The 22,153-nt window shown below is 37.1% G+C and overlaps 1 protein-coding gene across 1 annotated transcript in view; it reads left to right on the forward strand.

Annotated features, from left to right (window-relative positions):
- PCLO (piccolo presynaptic cytomatrix protein) overlaps positions 1-22,153 on the forward strand; it is a 321,975-nt gene that overhangs the window by 177,447 nt on the left and 122,375 nt on the right. Inside the window, exons 8-9 of the mRNA XM_017727961.1 lie at positions 6,879-9,087; positions 14,196-14,332. Of these exons, the coding sequence (XP_017583450.1) occupies positions 6,879-9,087; positions 14,196-14,332 (2,346 nt within the window). The remainder of the gene's footprint in view (positions 1-6,878; positions 9,088-14,195; positions 14,333-22,153) is intronic.

Consider the following 22,153-nt stretch of genomic DNA (forward strand, 5'->3'; position numbering starts at 1 on the left):
TTCCCTTCCTTTTCCTTATTTTTCTTTCTCTTCTTTTTTCAGAGATTGAATAGTGGGGAAAATACTGAGCGCACTGGGTAAAGAGATTTCAATGCAGAAGCAGTACTCAACTCTGACTCTTTCTGTTGGCTTGACAGATGCCCATTGTCTGAATCAATCTGCCAGAGACTTTTCCCTATTGCAAAGTAACTGAGATACCTGTACTTCTGTATACCTTTAATATAATTGAATAGTGAATCTCTCACATAAACTCCTATCCCAGTACACCTTGCAAAGACAAGTAATATGGTTGCAGAGATAAATAGCAAAGGATAGCAGAGGGGAAAATAAATTGAGAATAAAAAAGAAAATAATGAGTTTTGAAGGTAACAGTACTGTGAGTTAGCCAGAAATGTTTCCCTTTTGCATAAGGCTTAAGCTATGAAAGAAAATTACAAAAAGTGGTGAATTGTACCTAGGGATTTGGGAAAAAGCACCGTCTTTGGTGAGCAGAAAAAGCAGACAGTATAGATGTGATCTGTACATGTAGGGTAAGGGAATTAAAATGCAAGCTTGTGAATAATGTGTATGCTGTCTAAAACCTTTTGAATGCACATACATGGAATCTTTTTCCAATTACACTATTTAGATCAAAGTTTCAAAACACTGGATTTCATTTTCTTCTCGCAAACTGATTTTTCAATAATGTATTACCGCTGATTTAAACTGCTATTTCTAATTTTTAGAAATTGAGAAGGGAATTGCCCCATTACCCTTTACAGGCAAATTTGTCAGTCCTGTTCCAATGAATCACAAATCAGTTAGTCTGTGTAAAACTGTGTTCTGTGCAAACAACTGGGAACAGCTATTACATCTGCTCTCATAAAGTAGATGAAATGTAGATTTAGATCCCTTTGAAAATCACAGTGTAAGAGCCACATCTGTCTGTAGTTTGCTTATCAAATTTCGTTTGAATTTCTCCCTTCTCCCCTCAAGATCAAAAGAAGCATATGGGCTTTTATGTGTTTAACAGAGGAAAGAAGTTGATATCTCACATCATGTCAGCTCTTAGGAAGTGCACTGTGCTGTCCCCCTTGCATTTGAAGTGGAAATGGCAATTTCAAACAATTTCACAGAGAAAATGAAAGGAGTAAGGGGATGGAAAGTACAAATATGCTTATCTGAGAAATGAGTGACTCTGACTGACATGAAGGAAAGCAAAACAACTGAAAAAATCTTATTGTTTTGGAATGGACTAGTTCTAAAAATTGTATATTGGTGTTAATAGAAAAAAAAATTAACTTCAGAGGCCTCCAAAGGAGTGGGGAAAAAAAAAACAAAAACCCAAAAACCAAAAAACAAGTCAGAAAATCAGACTCATCTCAGTGCTGCTGTGTAGTGATTTAGAAACTAGTTTTCTGCCTGACTGCTCAGCCCCCAGAGCAACATACTTTCAGAAAAGAAAAAGACAAGAGTTACATTAAAGGAAACTCTAGTATATTACTCATGAAGCAGGGTATTTCAGTCCCAGATACAAGGCCAAATTCAGCTCATCAAATTAATCTTCAGTACCCTTGCCAGCAATGGCACACAAGCCAAGGCAGTACTGGTTGTATGGTATGATAAGGTTTTACTATTGGTTAGAATTTGTTCAGAGCGTATATTACTCCATTCTCAGCACTGCTGATGAGACCAGCTTTTATTATATACATTTCTGTATATTTTTCTTACCATACACAACTCATCTGCTTCCCTTAACCTGATGGCTTCATTGGAGGGTTCCCATCCTCTGTGGTTCTTCATGCCGTAGAAGTGCCCCTATGTCAGCCTTAGACAGTCCAGAGAAGTTTCTCAATATTCTTGCTCTAATGTTTGTTAATCCCTTCTCATCAGCAGTTACCACATAATAGATATTAAGTCCAGAAGTGTCCATAAAATCTTACATGAGAAACTTTCTTTGCACAGGACAAGTTAAAAAACATCGTTCAGAACCTCTGTACCTATAAGAAGATGTAGTTAAGGATTCCATACTTAAAATGAAGTAATCTAATACTAGTGTATTATGTTAGTATCTTTAGGAGTTAGGTCTCATTTGCAAGTAATTTTAAACATACTGTTAAATTACCGAGAAATCCTTAATGAATGATAACAGATTTTCATGGATTCTTTGTAGTAAATTAAATGTTTAAAATAATGAATTGCCAAAATTTCCGACTCTTCTTCTGATAGATTTCTAACAATGAAGAGCACATGCTGTAATACTGAGTAACATATTCCAACCCTTTATAAGTAGAACAGCTGTGTTACAATTGTAATTTTAACTGTGCATTTTGGGGTTTTGGAGGGGTTGCATTTGGGAAGGTTTTTGTTACATGAAAAATCCAAGATTGAGAGCTGGAAAGTGAGCTACAGCACAGGCTTCACCTTGAAAGTAGGTGATTTTTTTTCTGAATGGGAGAGTAATTTCTATCCCTCCACTACCTGACATCCGATCAAAACAGTTTATTCCCAGTAATTTCATTTAACGCATCAGCATTCATCTCTCAACCTGATGCTAGTCATAAGTTTTCTGAGCAAGTTTGTAGACTTCATGGTCCTTGTTTGAGGACAAAAAATATTATTTGCATTTTTTTTCTGGTAGCAGAAAATCAGGATACAGCCAACTTTCTGCTGACATTTCAAGTCTGTTGCAAATCAGCATTAAATGTGTCAGGAAACCTACCCCTGCAGAGGGTTATTTTTTGTTCTTTTACAGTATAGAACAGGATTTTCACCATGCTGTTGAGTCTTCTGGGGACTGTGGCAGAGGAGTAGCCTCATCTGTAATCCACTTTACCTTTGCTTTTCACAGCACCACAGGCTGTAGTAGTCTGACATCACCATGTCTATTACATAGAGAGTCTGGTGATGGAAAACTAATAAGATGCTGTTATCACAATTGTAATTGGCTTCTGGAAATGCATATTGTATACATTATTTTCAGGATTTTTCCCTACTTATACAAAATGTATATATATAAGTGCAGGTCTGTTTTGTCAACTCTAAAGAGGACTGAAGAAGAAGTTGAAGTTTGTTTCTGTTGTGATCACAGAAAATTTTAGAAAAGGAATGAATAATAAGGATTACGTTTTTACTAGAAAAATTCAAAACATGCAAGAAGTGTGCAAGAGTTGTATGCTTAAGTGTGAAAGCTGAGTTTCTGAGCAAATGAAGCTAATATCCAAACATGGCTCCCTGAATGGAGAGGAGCATATCATGTTCAAAAACTCATTTGAGGAGAGGACAAGAAAGATTGTGTAGCTAGAATCAAACACAGTGTTTAGAGGTAAAAATTTACCCCAGGTATCCTGAGTCATTCTGTCCCCCAAAGTAAACTATCTCTTTAAAACAGATAAAAAGCAGCAGAACATACTAGTATTTTCTAGTACTTGACTGATTCTGTAGTGGGTCAGAGGCTTGCTGGCTTTGTCAACAATGACATCAAATTAAAAGAGATGAAAATAGATGAGAAAAAGGTATTTTTAGAAAGATTTGTAAGGAACAGAATGGTCATTGCAAAGGAGTTACTCTGAAGTCACCACACAAGTTAACAGGGTTCACAAGCCTTTGTCCAGATGACCTCTATAAATTCAAACTCACATCAAGACTAATGTGTACTGGCAAGGCAGAAAAGGAAGGTTTTGCTAAATCTGTTTGCATGCAACCTTCAGCTCAGTGTTTTCATTTCCTTACTGTGATGTTAACTTGTCACTGAACTGCAAGACTGAGAAGACTTTTCTCCTGTGTTTATTTCAAAACTTTCTTAGGCCTAAGGAGTGGTGGTGGAAGGAGAAGACTGTTTGTTCCTCATTTCTTTAGTTTGTAGTATTGTGGAGAACATCTCTGTGGCTTTATTTCAAGCACAACCTTTGGCCTTATTTTGACAAGGTCAGCTTTGCCTCAGAAGCAGATCTGATTACCATTAAGTCAATCCTGAAGGGATATCCCAGACTAATGTAAAATTTTAAAAGGGTCAGCAAAAAAGTAATAACATTTATATGAATGTCATGGTAAAACAAAAACCAGAATAATTTACTTCTAGTTTTTGAAAGTTATGGTCAACATTTAGAGTGATCATTTGCTAGACAAAAAATTATTTTTAAAAATTAGTAAGGATACTAATACATAGCTAGAAGTAAACTGACTAGAATTAAGATGAAAAGCATGATAAAATATAGTAGAAAACTTCATTGTTTATTCAGTCAGAGAACTTGCTAAGGTTGCCTGTCTGACATCTAACTTAACCTTTAACCGATGGTTTTAAGGTCTAAGAACGCCTGCTTGTGTTTGTGGCTCCAGAGTGGTCTCATCAAGGTTTCTACCCCATCTTTCCTTTGGGTACTTCAAATGTAAAATGGGCGTAACATTATAAATGTGAGACGAGGACCAAAAATACAGGGATAGGACTAGACAGCAGAATTACTCTTTCCACTCCCAATTCTTTCTGATAAAGAGATTAGAATTTGCCAAAGATCAGCCCTAGCTTGTCTTTTTTTTTTTTCCATTCTATTTAACAAATTCAAAGGAAATGCAAAAACTAACAACAGCCACTTTAAAGTTACCTGTCAAAATACTGCAGTTGAACTTCCCTTCAATATACTAAGCCACTTCCCAGGGATCATGCTAATATAAGTGATGATCAAAATATCCAGGAAGAAGAAGGCACACATTTTATCACAGTACTAAGATACTTTTTTTCTCTTCCCAGTATAAATATCAAGTGAAAATTATTAAGACTTGCCTTTTGTGAGAATAGTAGCTGAGAACTAGTGGTTATCAATACTTTTTTAAAAGCAAGTGGTACTTCCTATAATATCTGTTAGTCTAAGTTTCTTCATATACAGAGAGATCTATAAACAAAATATGGGGATTTTTTTATAAAATGCATCTGACAATGAGATTTATGCATCAGCAACTACCATCTGAAAATATTAATTCCATAAAGTATTGTAGAGCTTTTAATGACTGTGTTATTAATAGCACTTCCCAATACCAGTGGCCATCTGTGACTGCTTCACCATCTGTGATTCCTATTTCAGTTCAGGACGGGGAAAATAACAGTGGTATTACACTGATTTTACAATATAAATCATTAGCCAACTAGACCTACTGTAGATGATTAATTTGTCTTTGCTTATAAGTACACACTGAGCAAGAGAAAATTAGTTCCTTTGATTTGTTGGCACAACATGGGTTTGTGAAATGGCCACGGGAAGCTGAAAATATTAAATTGCTTTTATTGAAATCTGAAACATGCAAAAGTTGATGGAATTTAGATGAAGAGAATAAAAGAGCTTAAATGGCACTTGAAAAGGTAGTGGCTGTTTCCTTAAAGATCCATGGCAAACCATGTGTTGATTATTGTAATTTGTTAAAGCTAGGTAACAGAGGAGCAGGAAAAGGGGATTGTCAACACTTCTTAAAAGCTTGTACAGTTTGTTGATGCCATATTAAAATAAACTGAGAAAATACTGATTTATAAACTCCTACTTAAAATCAATCTTACTGATATCTTATCTGAATGAAGCAGCATTTATTTCAAAAGAAATGCCATTTTTAATTAAAAACACTTAATGCTTGCAGAAATACTGTCCTTTCCTGCAGAGGCAGGAGTGTCAATTTGATCAGTATTGTTTTTTATTCTTCCCTTATTAAACTGGGCTAAAATGTTTCCACATGTTGGTATTAATATGTCTACATTCTGTAATGGCTGAGGTGATTTTTCTTTTGTGTCAGTGTATGTGTGTAGATCAATCTCTTTTCCTTTGCTAAGGCAAAATTTGTAAGAAGCTATTAGGGAGATAGGATACAGTCTCAAAATCATTCAGGTCCCAATTTTTAATCTGTGTACATTGTGTGGGAGCCTAAACTTAAAAACTAAGAAAAAAAGTTTCAAAAAATTTAGTACTTCAGGGTGCAAAACAAATTGCTTCTAACCAGTTGCATTGTCTACTTTCCTAGCTGATGAAGGGAGATTGGCACCTCAAAAGGAATTACTTATCAGCCTAAGGTAGATAGTTCTACATCAGGATGAATCACTCTTCCACCATTAACTCTGAGGAAGTCTGGACATCTGGACAAAATTAAATTACTATAATTTTATATCGCTTAACTTTTTTTCAGTTTTAAACTGTAGCTTTCTAACTGGAACAAATTTCATTTATAAAAGTCTTCAGTGAACTGAAGAAAGCTCATACCAGTTTTGTAAGGCACAAGGAAATCCCCTGAAAAAATATATATATTTAGCATCAGATATGAGGCAAAAATTACGAGATCATGTGAGAACTACCTGTCTTGTCACTAAAAGTTCTGCTTTGTTGTCTGGATTTCAGGACAAGTTATAGCTTATGGATATGCATTCAGTGTCTGGCTCAGTCATCTATTCAACTTTACAGATTATACATAATTTAGATATAAAGGTGTATATAAGTACACTTATATACAGATTGTTTATTAAATTAAATGTTATATAAAAGGGAGGTGTATGCATACATATTCCCCTCCCACATACATATGTATTGAATATGCTTATGTATAAGCAGGCAGAAATTTAAAAAAAAAAGAAAAAACTCTTAAATTACCGTTGATTCAATTTTAAGACTATAAGATAGATTTTTTAATCTTAGGCTAAACAAAGTCTTAGTGAGTATCACCCTTATTTTGTATTAGACTGCTCATTTTTAGCAGACTGACAGCCCTTTTCCTTGCCATTTTCTTCTGCTTAATCACAGATAGAATATTTCCTCTGTCTAAAGGAAAATATGTGGTTAAGTTATAAAGCCTTACCCTGAAAAAATTAAAAAAAATTGTGATTAATTTCCCTCCAGAATAGTGATGCAGTCTTGTTTCTTCTATTGCAGTCAAAAGGTTCTTCAAGCCTGACTCCATCCAGCACTCAAAAGAAGGTGAAGAGGACTCTGCCCAACCCACCTCCAGAGGAAGCAGCAGCAGGAACTCAGTCCCCATATACTTCTGTGGGATCAGTTTCACGGAGAAGGATTTGTAGGACCACCACTATGGCCAGAGCCAAAATTCTTCAGGATATAGACAGGGAATTGGATCTGGTTGAACGTGAATCAGCCAAGCTTAGGAAGAAGCAAGCAGAGCTAGATGAGGAGGAAAAAGAAATAGATGCCAAGTTGAGATACTTGGAAATGGGCATTAATAGGAGGAAAGAAGCCCTACTAAAAGAAAGAGAAAAGAGAGAGCGTGCGTATCTCCAAGGAGTAGCAGAAGAACGTGATTATATGTCAGACAGTGAAGTTAATAGTACCAGGTCAACCAGAATAGAAACTCAGCATGGCTTGGAAAGACCACGTACTGCACCCCAGACAGAATTTAACCAGTTTATGCCACCACAAACCCAGCCAGAAACACAGTTTGCCCCTGCTACAAGCCCATATGCTCAGTATCAGTATTCATCTCCTGCCCTGCCAACTCAAGCACCAACTCAGTTCACACAGCAGTCACATTACCAACAACAGCAGCCTTTGTATCACCAGCAGGTTTCACCCTATCAGACCCAGTCAGCGTTCCAAACAGGAGCTACTATGTCGTTTACCCCACAGGCTCAACCTCCACCATCTCAACAGCCATCATATCAACTCCCATCACAGATGATGGTGATACAGCCAAAGCCAAGACAGACCACATTATATTTGGAGCCTAAGATAACAACAAACTATGATGTAATTCGCAATCAGCCTCTCATGATAGCACCAGTTTCCACTGACAATAGTTATGCAGTTTCCCAGCTGGGCAGTAAATACTCCACCTTGGACTTGAGGATAGGGCTAGATGAGAGAAATAGCATAGCAAGCAGCCCTATATCAAGCATATCTGCAGATTCGTTCTATGCAGATATAGACCACCACCATACACCCCGAAATTATGTGCTGATTGACGATATAGGAGAACTTACTAAAGGAACAGGAGCTCTTGGTTCCAGTTTTAGCCTCCATGAGAAAGATCTGACCAAAACAGATCGACTGCTTCGCACAACTGAGGCCAGGAGAGCACAAGAAGTGTCAGACTTCCTAGCACCACTGCAGACTTCCTCTAGGTTACATTCCTATGTTAAAGCTGATGAAGACCCAATGGAGGACCCTTATGAGCTCAAACTTCTGAAACACCAAATAAAGCAAGAATTCCGTAGAGGTGCAGAAAGTCTTGATCATCTGGCTGGCCTGTCACAGTATTACCATGGAGAGGGCAGCTACAGGCATTTTCCAAAATCTGAGAAATACAGCATAGGTAGGCTTACTCTTGAGAAACAGGCTGCTAAGCAGCTCCCAGCAGCCCTCCTTTACCAGAAGCAGTCAAAACACAAGAAAGCCTTGATAGACCCTAAACTAACAAAGTTTTCACCTATCCAAGAAAGCAGAGACCTTGAGCCTGACTATTCAAGCTATATGACTTCTAGCACTTCAACACTTGGGGGAATTACTACTAGGGCAAGGCTTCTTCAGGATGATATCACTTATGGCCTTAGAAAAAACATCAGTGACCAACAGAAGTACATGGGGCCACCACTGACGTCATCCATTGGAGCAGGCCTTGGGACTGCACTAGGTCCAACAATGCGATCCACACTACAAGATGAAGCAGACAAGTCCTATAGCAGTGGTAGTAGATCTAGACCCTCATCTAGGCCTTCCTCAGTGTATGGGCTCGATTTGTCATTGAAAAGGGATTCTTCCAGTTCTTCTTTAAGACTGAAAGCTCAAGAAGCTGAACCTTTAGATGTTTCCTTTAGCCATGCAGCACCTTCTGGAAGAACTAAACCCACCAGTCTACCTATTAGCCAAAGCAGGGGAAGGATCCCAATAGTAGCACAGAACTCAGAGGAGGAGAGCCCACTCAGTCCTGTTGGACAGCCAATGGGAATGGCAAGAGCAGCAGCTGGACCCTTGCCACCAATATCTGCAGATACCAGGGACCAGTTTGGATCGAGCCATTCATTACCTGAGGTCCAGCAGCATATGAGGGAGGAGTCACGGACTCGAGGCTATGATCGAGATATAGCCTTCATCATGGATGACTTCCAGCATGCCATGTCAGACAGTGAAGGTAAATTAGGCCTCAGACTGGTATCTTACTATCACAACGCAAATCCTCATTTCTATGCATGTGTCTGATTTTTGTTACACTTCACAGACTTGTTCTTTTTCTGTTGCTTGGTGCATCTTCTGTGTATTTACATTCTTGGGGGTTGATTTGTTTTGTCTTTATTTTGTATTTTTTATTTTACCGTAACAGTTCCTGGATGGTGTTTAGCTACTATAGCATGCTACTATATTGTTGATTTGCTTTCCTTTTGGTTTGCTTGTGCACTTTCCTTTTCACTTGTTTATGTCTACTTTTCAAATATACTGTGTAGAACATTCCATGTACAATACAGACTCTGCCATCAGTCTTTATGTGCAGCTCTCTTCAGTGACTGTGAATCATTGAACTTGTTTGCAATAGTTTTGGTTGGGATTTGGAAATAATCTCCCAAATCTCTAAAAAACTCCAGTAATTTTATGTGCATGAAATTTCATGATAGAACTCAAAAAATGATAATCCCATCTCCCGATGCACCAATTTAGATCTGTGTTTATGTAGAAATAGTCTGTTCATTAAGTACATATTATATGTTAGAACCATATAGAGCTTAACGTGATAGCAAAATAACATTCTACATATGGTTTGTTGAAAGCATCCTGTCATGTGGACTTCTGTGCATTCAGAATTGTGATTATGTAAGATAATTTGTCATTTGGATGGTGCAAGACAATCTCATCCTTCAATAAACTTGCATAAAGTATGTTACTTCTGTTGATGGGTTATGCAGCGTAGCTGGTTTTATATGCACCCCATACACGTCTGCCAAATAAGCACAAGAGTTTATCACGCTTAAGTTCAGGAAAGGGACCTTTCTGATGTATTATAAATAGTGCAATTAAAAATGCTGCTTCTGAATAAGTACAGAAGAATGTTAAAGCTGATGTTGAGTACTTAATAATTGCAAATTATGTATCAGTTTTGTTTGAGTCAGTTCAGACTTAATATATTCTAAATTGTTTAAAAATCATGAAGACAGTTTGAAAGCAAATGAAATGAACATGTTTGAAATTGTATGCGTTCCCTTAACTTTTTCTTATGTGTATTTACTGCACAATAAAAGAGACTTTGCATGCGCTCTATTGTCTGTAAATGGCAATGATTGTCTCAAAAGACACATTTGCATGATTATGAAGTAGTATGGTTTATTTTTCACATTTCTACTAACCTCCGTTCATTATTGCATTATTGGTTTTTTACACATGCTGAATCTTTCATAAGCATTAGAAAAATTGATCTATTTGCCTTCCTCATACTTCATACTAAGGGTTTTGTTTTCTAAGTTTCTCTTCATACTTCTTAGATATTTCTAACCCCCTCATGAACTCTGTGTTTCAGGAGAGACTCAGGGTCATTAGCTTTTTTGATATTTATCAGAAGTTTAACTGTTTTCATTGTCCTTCGATTCTTAGCACACAGAGTCCTATAATTAAATCTGAAAGCAGTTGAGAGGAACTCCCCAAGTTGCATCTCATATCATTCTTCCTAAATAAGCAGATGCTATCTTGTCTGCTCTCAGCTTGTGACTTTTACGGGTCATTCTAGAGCCACATTGTGAAAGATACAGGACTTTTCCTCCTGAAAACTAAGGAGAGCCAACCTGGACCAAAAAAATCCAATTTGGTGCTATTCTACCTCATATGAACTGGTCATAGGGAATTAAAAATCTGCCCTACAGTGCATTATGTTTCTCATATATATTTGTACAAGACATACATGTTAACACTTCAAGTTTAACACATTTCAGTTTTAAATTAGTCTCTGATTAGTTAGACCCTTTCAGTGGTGTTCTAACTTAATTCACATATTCTGTATTTGATTGATATGTCACATAGGGCTTCTCCTTTCAGCAGTCTTTTTTTCTAATTTCTATGAAACTTTTGTCTTCACAAATAGCTTATTTCTTGGGAAACCAAAATACCTTATGACATTATTTTCAAATATGCTGTCTAATAGCAAGTAACCTGTATTGAAAATAATTCATATTATTTGGATGATAGAAAGTGTTCAAAAGAAGCAATTACATTTCTATAGAAAGTTATGGCCTTCTTTTTTTGGGAGTGCACTCTTCCCTGTAGTGCTTTGATGCCCTGAAAGTGGACACCTATTCTGGCATGTTTCATCCAACCTTTTAACACAATTTGCTTTGCAGTTTCTCTTTATTTTAAGAAACTGCTGCATGGTCTTTACAAGATTTCATTAAAAGAAATCAGTCTTAAGCATTGTCTAGGAAAACTCTTCTTGTGCTACAGCTTGATTTATCATCTTAAGAGACTTCTAAAAATTAAATTTAAGTTAAAATATTAAATTTAAATTGTTTTTCTTTGGTTCAAACTCAGAGACATACTTAACTTTCTGTTCATTTTTTATAAGCGACATCCCATAACAAATACTAGAAGAGAATGCAAATAGGACTTTGAGTCCAAACCTTTGTTTTTTCGCTAAGTACATACTGTAACGAATCTTAAACCATGCTTCCATACATAAGTAGTGCTTACATTGGGATTCCAGACTTCAAACAGGTTAAAAAAGTAGCCTTAGTGTCAAAAGACCACAGCGTCCAGAGCTGCCCATTGGAAATAAACAACATTTTGAGCTCTTGAAACACTTGGAATTTTCTCAGGCTTCCCAGTACCATGAAAGCTCTGATGCAGCAAATAGATCTCTGTCAACCCCACAGCTGCCACTTTCCACACACTGCTAAGTATGCTGAAGATACTAATTTTCAAGAACACTGAAGCCAGTACTCAATTTTATGAATATAAATGGTCCTTGCTCTTCAGAAGATATAAAATATACCTTTTCTCACCCAAGATATTTTTTTTCTTTTATATGCTAATTTGGCAATTCTTCCACAGGGTTTAGAAGCTTAAATTTGAGGTATCAAGACATCAAGATATCAACACAGCCAACTCCTTGTAATTTTTCATCCATGGGATTTAGGGATCATTGTTACTCCTCTGATTGAGTTTCTTGGACCCCACGGCCTGGAGTTTAGTCTCGCCTGGTTAATCTGGGTGGAACCATCTGGCTGCATTCCGTTAGTCTTAGAATAAAAGGATGACTTCTCTAAGAGCATCAATGGTTCATCTTGGTTGTTCCCAGGTTTCCAGCTGTGACAAATCCCAGCTGCACAAGCCAAATCCAGTGGTGTGTGTATGTACATGTGAGTGTGGTGTGTGTGTGTCTATCTATATACATGTACCTTTATAACATCTTAAATTTCAATAAAATTCACACATTCATTGCAGTTTGATAAAAAAAAAAAAAAAAAGGCTGGTCTGAACTGCAGTATGGAATTCTACATTTTCAAGAGGAGCAATCCAGGAAAAGTTATTTCAACTGAGGCAGGAGGAGAGAAAAAAAAAAGTCATTCTTTCATCTGCTCAGATGATGACACAGACTGTGACAACCTGCATTAGCATCTGGGTTCAGGAATATGCATTAGGCTCTTTATGCAAGCTTCAGAAAGAAGTTCTGTTGGGATGAGTTTTGAATGAACCTGCTTTGTACAGGCACTGGTCAACTGGCATAAATGTAAAGCATGAAGGATTTGCATGCTAGATCATAATGGTTTATTCAGAGCAGTTAATCAGTAACTAATTAGTAGTCAGATAAGCATCAACCTCTAATAATGTTTCTGGTAATTCATATATGCTTATCTAAATAATATTAATAAACTAATGTTAGATTAAGTTTGTGCACAGTTATGAAGGAAGAGGCTGCATAATATCTGAATCAAGATTAAGAATTTTCTAAAGGCTTAATGTAATATAGAATGTTCATTTTACCACACACAAAGTATTACTTCCAGAAAATCATGCATATATATTATTCCTCTTTTTTGGAAAATTTAAAGAAAATAGTAACAAAAAACCACAATTTGCTTTTTTCCTAATAACATTTATTTCCAAATTATTTCTTAACCCAAATAGATAATGTTTACTTTCACAACTAAGTAGGAAAGATTATGCACACTACCATTTTCCTTTTGAATTCTTTTCTCTGTCACGGGCATTCAGTCTTGTTACTATAGCAAAAACTGACCTTATTTAAGGTTTGCAATTCCTTGTGGTTTTGCTGAAACAAATCTTTTCTTCCTTTGATTTCCAAATTTATCTTGCTTAATAAAGCATAAAATTCAAACTTGCCTTACATTCAACATTGCATTACCTGCACAATGTTTTGGTCTGCACTGATTGGCAACATAGAAGAAAATAGGACATGATTCTGATCCCAATGGGGTGACAGCTATGTCAGTTGACCCAATAGTCAGTAAGCATAAATATATGCATTTGCAAAACTGATTTCAGTGAAATGGCGTTATTTGATTCCCAAAAGACACCTTAAACAACGTTTTGTACAGATTTAAAATGGTTGCAAACAGAATAATAGTCTTGTAGAATTTTTGCAGAAAGAATATTAACAATCCTTATACAAAGGTTCATACTGCAAAATCGGGGGATGGAATTCAAAATGAGATCACCTGCAATATTTCTGCTCAGAATTTCAGTTACATAGTTTGGTTTCCTATCTGTTTTGATTTGGGTTGATACCGATTTCATAAAGAGGTCATAATTTTCTTATATATAGTTATAGATTATTTCCAAAACATTTTTAACAATATTCAGTTCAGATATTTGGGAATTAGTGGAGTTTGCATTTCGAGGTCTGGTTATTTTGGGTTTTGATTTGGATTTTCTTGGTTTGTTTTTTTTTTCTTAGTCTGCTGCAAAATAACTAATATGACTAATTCTTTTTCAACAAAAATTTTAGAGAGATGTGAAATCTGCAGTGTATTTCTTAGCTGCCAGAAGGAAGAAGTGGCCATAGCACTTGGTAGATTTCTTCTGTATTTAATATCCATGCGTCTGACATAAACAGAATCTTCTCCCTTTGCTGTCTCACAGCTAAATAATGCTCAAGTTCAATGTCTCAAGTCTCACCTCTAACTTTGCTTTAGCTGCATGGCCAATTAGTAACCACTCTGCATGTTTGCTATGCACAATGCACATTCTTGCCCTTTGCCCAACACTGGATCAGAGCATTTGACCTGTCCTTGGTTTTCAAAGCCTATCATCTCCGTCGGGAAGAAACAGATTGGTTTGACAAGCCCAGAGAGCCTCGTTTGGAGAACGGACACATCCTTGACAGAAGGCTGCCAGAGAAGTTGTCACACTCTCGACCACTAAGTCAACACCAAGATCAAGTAAGCTGTCAAGTAAGATGTGCCTTTAGTTTTATAAATGATTGATAATTTAATCATACTGTCCGATGATTCCCGTAGGGGCTACAGGATTACTCAAAATCCAGCTACATTCAGCTGAAGTACTGTTGAACGTTTGATGATGAAAGTAGATTAACTTTCCTCTACAACTCAGTATTAATTTTGCAGGTTGTCTTTTGACTTTTGAAATACAGCTGAAAATATCTATACCTTAAGTATACTTAAGTATTCCTTCCTATTGGGAAAAAAAAAAGGAAAAAAGAAAACAATTAGTCTCATTTTCCCTTACCAGCTTTATCCCATCCAAATTCAAGTCCCTTCTTCTAGCAGTTGAAGGAAAAGAATTATTTTATATTGTTGGCAAATTTTTCCACTTTCAGTTGGTGAGTATAATCCCAACAGTCTGTGATTAATTATTGAATAAATCAGCAAGACTTTGTCATCTAATAATTAGAATATTTCATTTATTAGGGAGAGAAAGAAAAATACCATACTCTTCTTTTCAGGCTTGCCAACTTTGAAATCTAGTTTACCTTAGTGTACCATCCCATTTCTACTTTTTATTAGCAAATCTTATGTATTTCAAATCTCTAAGGTCTCCAGTTGCTTGTTTCAGCTATCATTTTTACTGATTGATTTAGATTACATCCTGATATATTCTAATGTATTGATTTAGATTACATTTTTACATGAGATCAAATGAATGCAATGAGTGCATTTCCTCAAGACAAGAGGAAACAGCCTCAAATTGTGTCAGGGGAGGTTTAGATTAGATACTAGGAAAAATGTCTTCATGAAAAGGGTGGTCAAGCATTGGAACAGGCTGCCCAGGGAAATGGTGGGGTCACCATCCCTGGAAGTGTTCAAAAAACATGTGGATACTGCACTTGAGGACATGGTTTGTGGTGAACATGGTGGTGGCACTGGGTTGACAGTTGGACTTGATCATCTTAGAGGTCTTTTCCAACCTTAATTCTGTGATTCTAAGTAAAGGTATTACATGGTCCCTTTGTGATACTTAATAGCTTATGTTGCTCATGTTAATTCCTCAGATAATATACAAAACAGGAATATCCCACTACCAAGCAGCCTTTGAAACTTTTATGCTGGTGAGAATTTTCACTGGCATTTGAATATCGAATGTAGGATTTATGAAGCAATAGTGTAGATTTTATGAAGTAAGTGTTAAAATATCTTACAAGCTGTCATTTATTTTTCCCTCCTTTCCTATCCCTAGCATATATTGAGATTTACACACCCTAGGTTGTACTGGGCCTACCCATTTCTTGTTGAGAAAAAGGGCTTTAGAAGATATAATTCTTACAGGAATCTATTCAAATAGATCTATGAGTCTATGAATCAACTTAATTGCAAGATAAAAGATGTTTTTGAGTCTTCACAGCTCTTAATATCACTGACAATAGTTAAAAAAACTGCCTCTCTGAGCACTTTAATCCTCATGAGAAATATTTATTATTCTAAGCATACATAATTGTATTTTACCACTACAGCTTTCTGAGGTAAAATTGAAAATTTTCCTTGAAAATCAGGTTTGTCCAAAAGGATTACTGCTAACCCTGAGCTTTGTGATAAGGAGGTGGTTAGTAAAGATGCATTTAACTTCTAGGGCTCCAGAGCTTGTGTCCTGGGAAACAGTTCTAAGGCAAGGTCTTAGTCACAGACATCTGATCTTTGCCTTATTCTCTCATATCAGTAGCACTACACTAGGACTGGTTGAAAAACTTTGTTCAAAAATTTTCAGTTCGAAGGTTAAAGGGCCTAAGAGTTGTTTTCCTGGATATTTCCAGGAAGAAAATACGTATTTTTTTCCTGTCTCAAGCTGTTGTGATATCTCCATTCTTATATGGAAGTAGAGATACAGCATTAAAATCTTGCCAAAGGCATTTTTTAAGGTTTTGTAAAATCTAGGATGTAAATTGGAGCGTGAACGTGTTCTAAATAATTCTGTCTGATGCCATGGAAAGCCTCTGCAGAAGAGAAGAAGTGATGTGTGAGGAGGAGTTTTACAACAGTTCCTTCTTCTGTTTCCATCCAGGTTAGATACTGTCAGTCCCACACCAGTACAAAACAGTATCAATAACTCTGCAGAAGGGAGAAATGCCAGTTCTCACCAACTCTACATCATCTACCTTATCAAAATGTTACTCAGAGCATGTGTATGTTAAGTGTCTTCTGTGAATATTTGTTTGAGACAACTTAAATATATTTTCAGATTTGTGACAAGACAAAAAGGGTTAGAGATATTTTAAAAAGTTTCATTAGCTCCATGCTGAATTTTGAAACACTTAGCAATAGAAGCAAGTAAATCAGTATTAACATCTCTATTTTTTAGTATTTGACTGTTTTAAAAATATGAAGGCAAATAAACCATATCAGGCCAATGAGAGTGGTGAGGCAAAGTAACCACTCCCTAAAGGCTTTTCTAGCCCTATGTGTAAAAAAACGGTGACTGAATTCATTGTGGCATGCTGTCTGTCTCCTGTATCCACAATCAGTCCTGCACAGGGACCTGTATTGTCCAAGTGTAATGTATTCTGGAGATAAAAATGGCAAGTCATTCTCCATCCTGAACCATCTGAACATACCCATCTTCACCCAGAGCTTCCTTTGCTGCAGATGATTTCCTGAAATCAGTTAGGAGGGAAGTTTCCTGGTTAGCACAGGAATTAAGCCATTGCAACTCCTTTAACATCCCTTACTGAGCTCAAACCAGACACAGAAAAATTAATTTGCATCAATAGCACTAATCCATTTGTAATGTATCAATCAATGTTTCCAAATACACTTATTGGCTCTAAATTTGCTATTTTTATGATCTTCTTTGTTAAAAAAATTAGAATATTTTTATGATCACTACAATATGTGTATTACAGAAGATTTTGTTTCACACATGTGAAATATCAATTTCCTTACTAGATGAAATCAGAACTGCTTGATTGCATCCCACAGAGCCTGTACAATTGAAGGTAATAAATAAAGCACAACCCTGAGCTTTTGAAGCAAGAATGCAGTGGAGTGACAACCCTGAACCTCCAGGTTTCCATGGAGTTCTTAAAACCTAGCAGATTAAGCTCACATGCTGTATAAATATTAAAATACATTTGTTTCTATAGCAACTTCTGTGGTTCTATATAGTATTCTGAAATCACATTAAATTGCAGTTGAGTTGGATATCTTAATAGCCATTTCCCAATGTACTGATTCTGGACTGCTCCCTTTAGGAGGGTAAAACCAGATCAATACATAATCTATTGTAGATTTCCCACTGATCCCTGTTGACCTCAACAGTTTGCTGAGTTACTGCCAGTTCATCACCAACTTCTTTAAACCTCCAGACATCAAGGGTTTTTTCGTATTATTTTCTGTGAAAATTATTTGCATATTCTGAACTAAACTGGCTTTTGCAAACAGTTCGGGAAAGAACAGTAGGAGGAGGTGCCAGGGCAGTAAAACTTCATAACAAGGGCATAGACAATGAGAGTATATTAACAGGCAATAAGTATTTTTTCAGTGAGGCATTTTAAATACTTCCAGTCATCATGAGTGGGTCTTTTTAAGCCCTAAATGAATAATAAAATCCTAAACTCATCATAATACTAATAAATTGTCATCAGTTCACTTAGGCAAAAGTTTTCTAATCACAAAAAGAAGGCAAGGGTTCTAGACATGAACCCTTTTGAATGAAATCCCCTATTTCTAAACACCGAAAAAAATTATGTGCTCCTCTCTTCATTCATAGGTCACTAACATTCTCTTTAAATTTCAGTCAAGCCTTTTTAGGGGCACCTGAAGATTTAGATATTATGAAAAAATGGGTCATAAGGTAAGCATTGGGGCTAAAATGAGAAAATACCGTTTGTGACACTGATACAGAAGGCTACCTGAAATCTTCTGTTCCACATTTTTGAGGTCCATCTACTTCATTTTGATTGTTTCCCAACTAGCAAGGAGAATTTATTTTAAGTTGTAGTAAACTGTTTTCTGCTAGAGACTTGGTTGGCGGGGCATTTTGTGATTAAGATTCTCTGGAAATATGATGAGAAATGGGTCATTTCCAACTTTAGTGCAGTTGTTAAAATATGTAATCTAAAGAATGAATTGTTAGCCACCCCCTCACTGTAATTCACAAAGGAATTTAGCTGGCAGTGGCTCATTTCTTAGTCACTCAGAAATGTTTTTCTCTCTGCATGCCAGAATGACTTTTAGAGCAAAGGTCAGTGTTGAACTTACCTAATTGCAGAAGAAAATGCAACTGACTTTGCAATTTATTAATGAGCAGGAACGCTGTATTTGTTAAGTTTTTATTCAGTGCACCTTTTGCAAGTTATCTCCATCACCAGGGATCTATCCTCTAGAAAGAACTTTCCGTCTTGAGGATTTCTAGAGAACTTGACACTTGTGCTCTGCACAGGGGGGATGTAGCAGTTCAAAGGGGCAGAATTACCACAGCTGGAGAAGTTCTTGGTGCCAGCTTGCACAGGCCTTGTGTGCTCATGCAAGTACCTGTGGTATTCAGAAATTAGGATGGATACTGCCTAACCCATCACCTTGAGCATCTACCATCTTGTTCCTGGATACCTGCCTCAGGTAGTTTCCCTTGAAAATGGTATTATCCCAGAGGACAACAGCCAAGTGTAGCTGCTGAGAGTCACCTTATCAGGGCCTAACACTGGTGAAAGGGGAGATGCAGCAACATTTAAAACCAGGAGCTACCATGACTTTGGTGATCTGATCCAAAGACCAGTTGATACATTACAGGTGTGGCTATGGACTGAAATACTGAAATACACTTCATTAATTTTATTTCTAAAATATAGCACTAGAGAAATTTATTCTTCTTGATTATCCTCTCTACCTTATAACATTCCCTTTTATGAGGCTTCCCTAGTGTTTCTTTATCAGACAAAACACTTAAAGACGACTGTCCTGGGGCGATGTTATGAAGCCTCTTTATTCCTTAACCGTCCGCTTAATGCCCAAGGACACTGTTTCTTTAAGATGGACCTGGGGGACAGTGAGGCAAGGGGAGGGAAGGGAAAAAAGAACAGGAAAAAAAAACAACTGAACCTTTTCCCAGCTAGCTGGAACACAAACCCAAAAAACCAGCACAGCGCTCCTGGCACACTCCCTCCTGAGCCCCACCGAGCCCTGGAGCCCCCGAGCCGTTGGGTTCAGCCGTTCAGCCGCCCCACACTCGGTCCCGTGGCCTCACCCCCGGGTCCATCTTAAAGAAACAGCATCCTTGGGCATTGAGCGGATGGTTAAGGAATAAAGCGGCTTCATAACGTCACCCCAGGACAGATGACAAATGGAAAATGAAGTGCATTTTTAAACTGATCTTCTGTAACAGTCTTAGAAAACCTCAGCACAATTATTTGCTATTCGTTCCATTTTTGGAGGGCCTTTGAGCTGACTAATAACATGAAACACATGAACAGAGCTTACATTTCCTGAGGAAGAGGATGATATGCCAGTGCTGAACTACAAGTCGAGTGTACTGAATGCTCCCAAAGAGGTGAGGAAGGATCTTCATGACAGGAACAGATGGCAGAAATCTCTGGGGTTTGTCGCAAATAAGTGGGATCAAGTCACTTTTGCCCTGTGACCTAAATCTGCGCTTGGGGACTTACATGTTCTCCAGCCATGAAGTGGAAGGATGGCCCATCTGCACCAGTTTGTATTTACACTGTTGTGGTTGTGTGGCTTCAGTGGGGTCCCTCTCTGTCTTCACTGGGGAAACTGGGGGAAGAGTCTGTGAACTGGAATATATTCAGGTGAAGGGAAACCAACTGTAGTGGAAGTTAGAAGATGTGAACAATTGGAAACACAAAATAATTTGTGTTCTACAGGTTTTCAAATATTCTAGTAGATTTTCAGATAAATTTTCAGATGAATTTCAGAATAATTTGTGTATTACGGGTGTTCAAATATTGTCGTAAATTTCAGATAAATATGCTCACTAATGGTTAAAGCAAAACATCAAGACCAATATAACTGTTCTCGGTATTATCTATTTACAGCAACCACTGTTTTTTCCTATTTATTCTGCCACTTTCAGAAATATACTAGTCTGAAAGTAAAAGTCTAATGCCATATTCCATTTAATTACTGATTCCCACCAACAATAAAAGAATAATATACTACCCTGGATGCTAATAAACTTCAATGGTTTTATTCAGACCTGTATGAATCACAAAGATTTATTCTTCTCATAAAATTCCAGAAGTGAAAGTAATAAGGAAGGAATAGTCTAAAGAAGGAGACAGTCTATATTTTCAGATGTATTTTTCAGCAGTCATGTACAATATGGAATTGAATATTCTTGGATTGTCATTTATTAAAAAAATGAAAGAAGATAGAGCAGGTAAAATAATATGAATGGAATTTTAAGAGCTGCAGTGTTCCTCAGTTAAATTGAATTGCTCCCACCAAAATGGATCCCAGCTAAGGATCTACTCAAATGTGTTCATACACTTCTTGTAAATGGCAATATTTCTTTTTTTTTATTTAATTCAAAATAAAATTAGATGCGTTCTTTCAGATTTTTTACAATTTTATGTAAGCTACATGTGACAAATGTATCACTTTTAGTGTTATATAAAACTTGCTGAATTTCTGACAGTGTCATGAAAAATATAACACTCTCCCTATCCATTAATGTGTGGAAGCCTCATGGAACTTTATTCACTTCTGGTAGTATTAGATTCTATGTTCTAACAAAATCCCATTATAAAATCAAACATCTGCCTGATCTCATGTTCTGATTTATTCTGGAGTACTTGTCCACTACCAAATCCATCATCTTCTTCATGTCTAACATTAATTACAGTCAATATTACTCTCACTGTGTTATGGGAGGATTTGAGCCTTCTAGATACAGCATCATTCACTGGATAAGAAATGGAATTACGACAACAGATGTATAAACTCTTCTGCTTACTGTGAGATTGAGTTAAGCAAGTCCCTTGACTTCTCTGTTTCCCTTCCCATCATTTATGTGTTCTATCCATTAACTTCATAAAGTCTTCAGGGCAGAAACTAGGTTTGAAGTGTTTGGCTCAGGAGGAGCTTAATCCCTTTAAAGACTACTTAAATATAAATAATAGTAATAAACTGTTGGCAAAAGGCTGCTGATACACTCAGGCTGCTGCATTGCCATGCTGAAAAGTGTTGTCCCCTTGGCTCCTTGAGGCTGCTTCCTAAAGTCCCATCCTGAAGCAGGCACAGTCATGCTCCCTCCTCTCAGTCTGGGTGCAGTGCCCAGGCTTGGAACTGACATGTCAGAGGCAGAGAAGTGATGGGTTCAGCTTTGATACCTAAAGACCAAAACTGCAGGCAAAGGGGCGCTGTAATGGCTGTGAGGGGAGTATTGCAACCAACACTCCGCAGAAGCATTTTGGTGTGGGCTTGGGACAATCATCCCTGGCAGGTGGGTCAGTTCCTGCAGCTTGGCCCTTCGTATGCCCAAACCATGGGGCAGGTGGGGTCTTTTCAAAAGGAAAATTGGCTCTTTAGAGTCTGTCGTAGGGTGCATTGCTCTCAGCTTTGACAAGGTCTAGGATCCATCCAGGTAAATGTTGTGCATTTTCATACAGAATGTAGTCCTGCAGGTTTTAGTTTGGGTCTTTCTGATGTTATCTCTCCCCATATCTTCCAAATGGCTTTTGGAATTTGAAGACAAGAGGTACATTGAACCATGTGATTTTGCTGAAACTAAAGCTGCAACTCATGGACGGTAACACATGAACATTTTGTTTAGGTGCCTAAGAAAAGAATTTTATA

This window comes from Corvus brachyrhynchos, unplaced genomic scaffold, assembly GCF_000691975.1.
Source record: "Corvus brachyrhynchos isolate BGI_N302 unplaced genomic scaffold, ASM69197v1 scaffold50, whole genome shotgun sequence".
NCBI classification, from domain to species: Eukaryota; Metazoa; Chordata; class Aves; order Passeriformes; family Corvidae; genus Corvus; species Corvus brachyrhynchos.